The following is a 9107-nucleotide window of genomic DNA, read 5'->3' as shown; positions in this document are numbered from 1 at the left end:
AAATTTTCAAATAACTTGATAACTCCTAATGCCACTAGAAAATGTCTCGAGAACGGAATTGCAAGGAGCTCCGTGAAACTGTCACGAGAATTCTCGTTTTTGCCCGAAAGAATTTGTCAGGTCTTTCCATCGACATCAATTGCCATTCTCTTTCATAGAGAAGTCATTTCTTTTTAATCTCCATCGTGGGCCTGTCTATCCATTGACCGTTGCATCGACATGAACAATGATGAAAAATGAGAAGAGAAAATGGAAACGGACGTGCGTACGAATTTCAATTTCAAGCGCTGCTCGCAGACGATCTATATTACGTCTTTAATTATTTCGCACGAGAGTACAGACTATAATACTTCAAAAGTGTGCTAGAGAATATTCAAAAATATTCAGTGTCTGCTGACAATTGCATTATAAAAATGAGCTAGTAGAATTTTATTTATGCTTGCTCACTGATAGTACAGCTATTATACGTAAAAGAATATCGGTTCGTACAAAGTTATGAAAACATGAAAATATCAAAAAGAGCAAGGAATATTTCATATATCATTGGAATAAATTTTAGTAGTAAGTTAAAAATCATCTTAATAAATTGCGTTATCGGAAGAGGAATCTGCGCTCGATCTATATTTTATTACTTTGGTCTCTCGAATTCTATCCTGTAAAATAAACCACGTTTTATGATGGCTTCAGCATGCCGGACCAAATTCTAGTAGAATAACACGAGCAAATTCTTAGCCGGCGCGTCTGTTATTTTCGGTGGTAAAACGCTGGCTGGACAGCGAATGAAGAAATTCGTAAATTTCATTCGTTCCCCGGTGAAATTTGCCCGTTGTGAAGCGTGTAATTTATTCCCTCTCGAAAGGATATTTCCGTCTCGTTTAGCGTATGAATCGATACCATTAGGACGAAAGGAAAAAAGGAGGGAAAAGAGTATAGAAAGCGAAAGAAATACAGGAAAGCAGCGACGTCACGCGCAGCTCATTACCGTTCGTATCTGCGCGACAAAGGGCGGAAAATTGTATTATTACGGAAGAATACGTGTGATAATAGTTCACGCTGAGAAATTACCGAGATAGACGTCTGCTGTTTTAGAGAACGTAACGGAAGCCCGAGGGGAAAAGAGAACTTCCTTCGCTTTGCTCGTTAATCGTATCTTCTAACCGGCATGCATGAGGATGACGTGCATCCTGCGCGAACAAAGCGTTTCAGATATTGCTTCCTATTTTTATTTACGCGCATGTAACGCCTCCTAAATGAGATTCCAAGTTTCTCCCTCCAGTCTCTCTTTTTGCATAATTTCAAACAAACAGAAGCCGTATCGCGATCAACGTGAATTCGCCTCCCAATAATACACAGCTTGCAGTTAATCGAGCGCGTTGCCCGGACGGTCGCAATTATTGAAAGTTTAATCGTCGGATCGATCGCGCAGAAACGAGCGAGCGTCGAAAGCAAAAACGAGCAGCAAAGACACGCAGCGAAAACGTTTCGCAATGACCAACGCTCGTTCACGGGGGTTGCCCAAAATTTGTTCGCGCCGCGAATGCGTTTAAATTATTCCTCGTCTGGCAATTAATCCACTGGACGAAAGCAGTTTTCTCTTTGCTACAGCTGAAAAATGTTTGTCGACCGGATTACGCCCGCGAATCGTCGCGGATGCTATTCGTGTGTGTACGTGGCAATTCGCTCGTATCTGATACGATTGTATAGAGAAGAAAAATACAGCAGACGGTGGTGAGCGGTGGTAACAAAACGATGCGGTAATCACGACAACTATGAGAAATGATCGAGTGGCGGAAGCATCTGGCGGTTGGTAAAACCATGGAACACGAGACGGAAACCAGCTTGGGTCATGCTTTCTTGTTGATTTCCTCGTCGTCTACAACGAACTAGAATAATACTGTCGGTTGGTTGGGTCGCGGTATTTGAATTTCTTAGGTACACAAATGGCGGACGCTCAGATTTTGAGGAAAAACAAATCGGTATTATTCCGCTGCAATGTGGGATTTCAATATTAAACACATACATGTACGCAAATGCACTCGCACAATAAATAGGATCTACGTTTCATCGAAATTGATCTATCCCCTCCCTTTCTCTTTTCATATCTCGCCTTCGAGATAAAATGAATTTCTAACGAATGCCAAAGATTCTCGTTGAATATTTTAAGAGCAACCCGGAGGTGAAGGTAGTGGTTGTAATTGAGAAATGATTTCGTTTATAAATATTTATTTTGTGTACGATGTAACAGGATTTTGTCAGGTTTTTTAACGTAAATAATATATTACACCTTTTTCCCTGCCAAGAAGATATTCATACAATACCTCCGTGTAATGAATCTTCCAACGCTCGTCGAGGAAACTTCTAGGAATTTCTGTAAAAGAATTCGTAGGAAAAATATTTCTTAAATTCGCAACGATTCACACCAGAATCGTAAAAGAATATATTATTATAATATATCTGAAAATCCTGAGATCGACAAAATTCTAGTTCGCGTGAAAAATACTATGGGAATGATGGCGGTAAATAGAATGGGGAGGAATCGTATAATCACGGCAACGTTGAGAAATGACCGTGCTACAGGAGCATCTGGTGCTCGGCACCAGGAAACGGCTAAAGCTTCCGCTGGTTTTCTTGTTGATTTCCTCGCGGTGCCGCGCGAACGAGAATAATGTTCCGGGTCCCAGTACTGGACCAGCTGCCGTCTAGATCGATACACGCCGTTGTTATTGCGCTTGGAGAGCTGGTATCCTTTATCCGTAAAGAAACAAGCACGCTGATTTCGAGAACCATACATTCCCGAATTATCGATTCTAGAATAGTAGACGTAATGAATCTTGGCGAGTGTTTGCTAAAAGAGGACGATACGATTGCGATACTCGATACGTAGCGTTACGTATTCGATCCGAATTTTTAATTTTACGTCACGAACAGCAATGCGTGTTCATTCGCATCGATTCTTCGTTCATTCGCTACACATTTCGATTACCGTTTTACGGTTGCCATTATACTTCTTGCTGTTCGTCGACGCGTAAATGCGAGAGCATGTTCTTAGTTGGACATTTTACGGTGCACTGTTAATGCCACCAATGTGAACCTAGTTTACGATACGAACACGAATCACCTTGTTTCCGTGGCTAGATTTTTCCGCGCTTCTTCATCATGCCCCTTTCAATTTTCTCGTTTATGACTGGAGAAATTGAGAATTCTAATAGGAACCGTGGAAATAGAGGTTCTTCCCGAGTAACGACCGGCGTGTTTCAAATTTTCATGCAGAGGAATCACGAAGACTCCATTCCATGTCTCAGGGGGATGATTAAAAACACGAAAACTTGAAAATTCCGTACTTGGCGAAGTTCGAACGTCGCATTTCGTCCCTTCGAATACAGTATACGAACTTCTTTGCCACATCCCTCGTACTTCACGGCCATGGCTTTGGCTTCTCTTGACGCCAACTTCGCGAACAATATTCCCGATCAGACAGCCAGGCTCCTTTACGAGACGAAGAGAAAACGGATCGAAAGCAGATTTCTTTGAGGAACATAGTAAATACATATCTGGAAGTTGTCCGCCGCAATCTCTGGGATTTCAAGGCGACGCCTGATATTCCGGACAGCGTCTCGGTAGAGATATCGCACGCAGAAACAGATGTGACTGTGATACAAGCAGAGATTGCGACAGGTCACGTCGTCCTTCACTTAAAACAAGTAAAGACTGCGGCAAAACCGGCGGATCTGACCACTGGATAAATGGATCTATCTAATCCGAAGTAGCTTTGTTTCGAGCGTTGTTTCAGAGTGTATATGCAGTATATGTATAGACATGTAGTAATCTCACGAATCATACGTGTTTGTGTTTGTGTTTGCGTGCTAAATCATCGAGAGATTGCGATACTACGGGAGAAGCTTGATTTTGAATAGTATCAAAAGTGACATCTTGTTGTGATAATGGGGGTTTAATGGAGATAATAGGATGAGGTTTGTTAGGTTTTTCAAATGTTCAAAAAAACTACAAACATACGTGATCTTCTACAAAAGACGAGATATATCTTCATGCGTGATCGTGATGTATTCGTGTATGAATTAAATTAAACATATGATTCACGTACTTACGTATTGATTTACGTTTCTTTTGTTTCCTAACATATATTGGAATTATACTGTTCGATAAGCATGTATATCTCACAGATAACCTATCATAACCATCCAGACGAATATTCTGTATATAACGTGCCTGAAGTTCTCTGTTTCGAAGCTGTTCATTCGCATAATTTACGAATAAAATGATAAATGGAAAACATAGCTTTATCATCATCTAAACGAATATTTTGTATACAACATGCCTGAAATTCTCTGTTTCGAAGCTGTTCATTCGCATAATTTATGAATAAAATAATAAATGGAAAACACAGCTTAAACTATCTTTTTTAGCAATTAAAGTAAATGTTAATTAAATAACCATAATCATAGTGCACTTTATAGGCGATTTTTGTTGATTATATGATGTTCCCCACTCTTCTCGTTTGTTATCTCAAACATGATTGGTAACAGTCGATTACGTGACTTCCTCGTCGTGACGCACTTGACTTCTATAATTGATACGTTGCACAGTTGCGCAGTTAGTATAACACGTTCCACTCGCCAACAAAGTACTTCGAAAAATTTCGCGCCATTGAAGCGCGCCTGTGATAATAATCTCTCTTATTTGGTAAGTGACGATTAATCTTAATGTCATTGACTCTATCTATTTTTCGATGATAACTAAACTAACCTAGCTAAACCATAAATTTTCTAACAGGCAGAATAAATCCTTGACGACGAATAGTGCTCGAAATTCTTCGAATTTTTGAAATTTTGAGATTGCGTAGAATTTTCGAACTTTAGATCTTTTGGAATATTGTAGAATTTTGTAATTTTGTTGTAAATTTTTTGTAATCTGACACTTTGAAATTTATGGAATATTTTACAATTTTGCAATTTTATGGAAGTTTGGAATTTTGGAGAGATCGTTTGTCTAAATAAGAAAAGCAATTTTCCCCGTGTTTCTCTCAAAACCTAGCGGAACTTGAGGAACGTAAAACGGAAGAATCATGGAACGATGGGCCGGAAAATCGGCGATCGTTACTGGCGCGGCATCCGGCATCGGGCGAGCAATTACGATAGCTCTTCTAGAGAAAGGAGTAAACGTACTCGCGTTGGATGTACAAACTGAAAAATTATCAACTCTCATGGATGGCTGGAATGCAAATTGGGGTAAAATATGCCTAATGCGTTGCAATGTAAGTGACGAGAAGGACCTGAAGTCCGCTTTTGACTACGTTGAAGAATCATGGAACGGCGGCGTCGATATCATGGTAAACAATGCCGGGGTTATCGAGTACACTCGCGTCATTGGTAAGATAATCGCTGACCATAATGAGAGAAAGAATCTACATTACTATTGAATATTCATCAGAAAGGCGTAATTTGCATGCGAGAATTGTTTTTAGAGCTTGCCGTTGATGTTACGTGAAGAGCATTTAAATCGAATCGTCGGTATCAGTATATATGATAATAATCTAATTATTCTCGGTAATAGCGTCTTCTAACCTTGAAAAAATTATTTTTCGAGTGTTCTTTATATGCGTTACCTCACTTGATCGCTTAATTTTCTAAATACCATTGATAATACTCATATTGAAACGTGAGAAAGTAACTTAATACCAGTCGTTTGTTTCGATTTGTTAAAAGAACAGTTTTCACGTCTTATTTAATTTATTTAACTGCAAAATGCGCAAGGTTAAGACTTGAACTTTGAGCTTGACAATATATGTGTATAAAATATCTACATATATCGAATTCCATGGCTACCGGTCTTCAATGTCTTGCACAAATGATTTTATTTTACTGTTATCAGGTTTCCCGGCATTTAGACCGATAATATTACTATTTACTTATCTCATAATAATCACAGCTTAATTCATGTCTTTCAACTTAATAGGTTCTTACCACTTTTGATTATGTCAGGTTCAAATTCTTTTGTTTATTCTTACAATTAACATTGAAATCAGACAATCAGCAAAAATGTACTTACGTGTCGTATTTTTTTCTGCGACTTTCTTATGACATCATCAATGGAAAACACAACGGATACTTATACGCAACTACGGAAAAAAGGACTGTTACCTTAATACTTTGTGTATAGTTGGTCCATAAAGGACGAGGTGGGCCGAGAGTATTACGCTCGAAACCTCGTTCGCCTGCTCGTTGACGCATTTTAAAAAATTCCATAAATTACACTTGCAGAGAGCGACAGAGCGGCATTCGAAAGGCTGTTAAATATTAATGTCCTCGCAACCGCCGTGTGCATCAATCGGGCGGTGCGCTCGATGCGCCAGCGGAACGTCGAAGGGCATATTTTCAATATCAACAGGTATTGTTGCTTCCGAGCCTCGTCTTGTTCGATCGTTCATCCATCCACATGCGAAACCTTTCGCGTGCACGCGACTGTATTTCGTCTGTCTCTTGCGACCACTGTTCATCGTCACCTCCTATTACTGTCGTCGTGATTTGTAATTTACTCGTCAGTTATTTCACACTTTTGGCACGGTATTCTCGAAACTGAAAGCATTTTCGGTATATAAACATATAAATTTATAAATGTACGCATTAATATTTAAGTATTTTAATTAATTATGATGTGGCGCATATATGTCTTTGGCAATGCAAGAGTTAATTATTCAAATGGGAGAAATGTTTGTAAAATATTTTGTGCGTCTATATTTGCCATTTGTTATTATTAGATGTCGAAATTAGCTTACGAAGAAACGTCTAACGTAATCTTTCATCTGCCGCTTTTTGAATCTCATGTATCATTATTAATGATTCATTAATGTCATAATGAGCAACTTCCGCGGAATATACTTCGAGCACGAGCAAGGAACTTTTGTTCGCACGTAAATTGAGGAATTGTATATACCAATCGTCTCATTAATGATCGAGGAGTTTCGAAGCTTTATAGGGAGTCGAATTTCTTGCGTGGAGTGTACTTCGTGAGAGAAAGAGATGCGCGAGGAGAGATTGTGTTGTTTGAGAAAGCACAACGGAAATTTTGCTCGTCCCTTTTTCTACGAATCGAGAAGAAAAAAAATTAAGGGAGGTATAAAAAAGGACAGATAAAAAAAAGAATAAAAGTGGGAAGGGAGAAAGGAAAAAAGAGGATCGACGCTTTTAAGACTGAAACAAACGTTCCGGCTGTTTGCACTCGAAGTCGATTCGAATAAAACGCCGTGCAAATGGGTGGCCACGGGCAGCCTGTTGAAGCAATTTTTTGTTTCGCACGGCAGCGTGCTGGGACACGAAATTCCGAGTGGATTCCTTTCGGAAATCGATGGCTGTAATGGCTGGAACCTGTACCCGACTTGCAAACACGGCAATGTTGCATTAACGCATACGGTGAGACGGGAATTGGCGGCCATTAAAGCACCGATTCGAATCACCGTAAGTTTGGGTGGCTTCCGTCGCTATAAAAGCTTTTATGAGCCTTATAATTTCGACCAGTCTCTGCTTGTTTTCAACGTTACTCGTTTCTATTTGCAGAGTATCAGTCCGGGTATCGTTGAAACGGATATAGCCAGACACACGTCTACAATATCGAAAACATTGAAAAATATTCCAGCTCTTCGACCCGAAGACATCGCCGATGCTGTGATTTACGCGTTAGGTACTCGACCCGAGGTACAAGTAAGTCTGTTACCAACCCTCTGTTTAAGCTACCAAGCTTTCAAGAGTTGATTGCTAGAGGCTATTGAGTGCAAATTCTACCATAGATGTACAATTAACTAATCTGATGGATTATTGAGGTCGTTAAGATAGCGGTCACTCGTGACATATTTGCATTGAGCCAAGTGGCTTCCAGCAGTCAATTCAATTTAGACAAAGAGTGGTACATGGTAGTAGTAGTGTCGTTGATGAAATTGTAGATTACCGAACTCACTATTCAACGCACTGGTGAAGCCTAATGTTCTCATGCGTTTGTAACAGGTTTGTCACAGGTATGTAAACGAACCTTATAATTAGGTCAGATTCTCCCATACACGAAAACTGAAAGAAATATGTAACAGGGGGTGTATCACGTCTAATTAATTACGATATCAGGAGTAATTTATATATATGGACAGCAATAAAATTCAATTTGCTAAATCTCCGATTGCAAGATTCTTTCACGTAGATAAATTTTGAACGTGGCCATTCGCACTGATGTGTGTCACAAGGCCATACAAAACTATTTACGCGTGATCATTTCATCTACAGTCAAATTACGCGATATTGATTACAAACTGCGAATTGACGGTACACAGCCGCTGCATAATTATAGGCTCCGCGGCTCCTTAGGATTCAATGATTGGCGCTATTATTGGGCTGCGTGACCGGACTCGGTATTAATTCGAGATACGCGAGCAACAGTTACTAACTACAAGTCTTGCCCTTGCCCGCGATCGGACTATCTCTAATTAGTTGTAATCGTCGGCGGATAGTGAGAATGAAACGCGCGTTGTGTCGCGCTCGCTCGAGCTTCACGCACACGCGGAACCGTCATTAAATATTCCGTGTACGTGGTCAGAGCATATTTCTTGCACTGATTAATGCGCCAGCCCAATATAATTTACGTAATGCGTTCGCTAATAGACCGCGGCTCGCGATTTCGTTAAATATACGGTGCACTCGAAAATTCGATCGCAATTTATCGCGACGCGGATGACTCCACGTCAAACGTTCGTGCATTAATTGACCGATTCACTGCGAGACCGGTGGAAATTCAATTTTCACAGGGACAACCCGAAAAGTACTTAACCGTTGGTATCTTTTTTCCTTTTTCCTCGTGTGTTTCCTTTTTTTCCACTTTCGTGTTTCGAAAGTTGAGCAAAATGAAAATGCAGCAACATCGTTAAAATTGTAATTTATCGCGTTAATAAACGTTACATCGTAGAAACGCGCGTACTGTGATAATAAATTTAAATGAAATCAACGGGTAACCGTTATCGAATATACATTTGACAGAGGAATAAAAAGGAATTACGAGGGAAAAAAAGGAAGCAAAAGTTTTACGACGGCAAAAGTCGTAACACTCGATGA

At 39.8% G+C, this 9107-nt stretch overlaps 1 protein-coding gene across 3 annotated transcripts; it reads left to right on the top strand.

Moving 5' to 3' along the window:
• Positions 1-4570: 4570 nt before the first annotated feature.
• LOC100748684 (farnesol dehydrogenase) lies at positions 4571-8893 on the top strand. 3 transcript variants are annotated; one of them, XM_024365497.2, is made up of 6 exons: positions 4571-4705; positions 4796-5387; positions 6279-6405; positions 7319-7472; positions 7572-7715; positions 7935-8893. In XM_024365497.2, exons 2-6 carry the CDS (start codon positions 5084-5086, stop codon positions 7941-7943), a joined length of 738 nt encoding a protein of 245 aa, XP_024221265.1. In that variant the 5' UTR covers positions 4571-4705; positions 4796-5083; the 3' UTR covers positions 7944-8893. The 3 variants fall into 3 exon arrangements, with proteins under 3 accessions (XP_024221265.1, XP_003487052.1, XP_012237421.1); XM_003487004.4 differs by having other exon boundaries at positions 4573-4705; positions 7955-8893; XM_012381998.3 differs by having other exon boundaries at positions 4578-4701; positions 5053-5387; positions 7955-8893.
• The last annotated feature ends 214 nt before the right edge of the window (positions 8894-9107 follow it).

This window comes from Bombus impatiens, unplaced genomic scaffold (genome assembly GCF_000188095.3).
Source record: "Bombus impatiens unplaced genomic scaffold, BIMP_2.2 scf_0136, whole genome shotgun sequence".
NCBI lineage: Eukaryota > Metazoa > Arthropoda > Insecta > Hymenoptera > Apidae > Bombus > Bombus impatiens.
The sequence above is the reverse complement of the archived record's forward strand: the minus strand, read 5'-3'. Positions and strand labels throughout refer to the sequence as shown.

Coding starts and splice junctions, on each gene's coding strand:
- LOC100748684 (XM_003487004.4), top strand. CDS start 5,084: ATGGAACGATGGGCCGGAAAATCGGCGATCGTTACTGGCGCGGCATCC. Junction 6,406..7,318: donor CATATTTTCAATATCAACAG/GTATTGTTGCTT, acceptor TTCGCACGGCAG/CGTGCTGGGACACGAAATTC. Junction 7,716..7,954: donor GTACTCGACCCGAGGTACAA/GTAAGTCTGTTA, acceptor ATGAAATTGTAG/ATTACCGAACTCACTATTCA.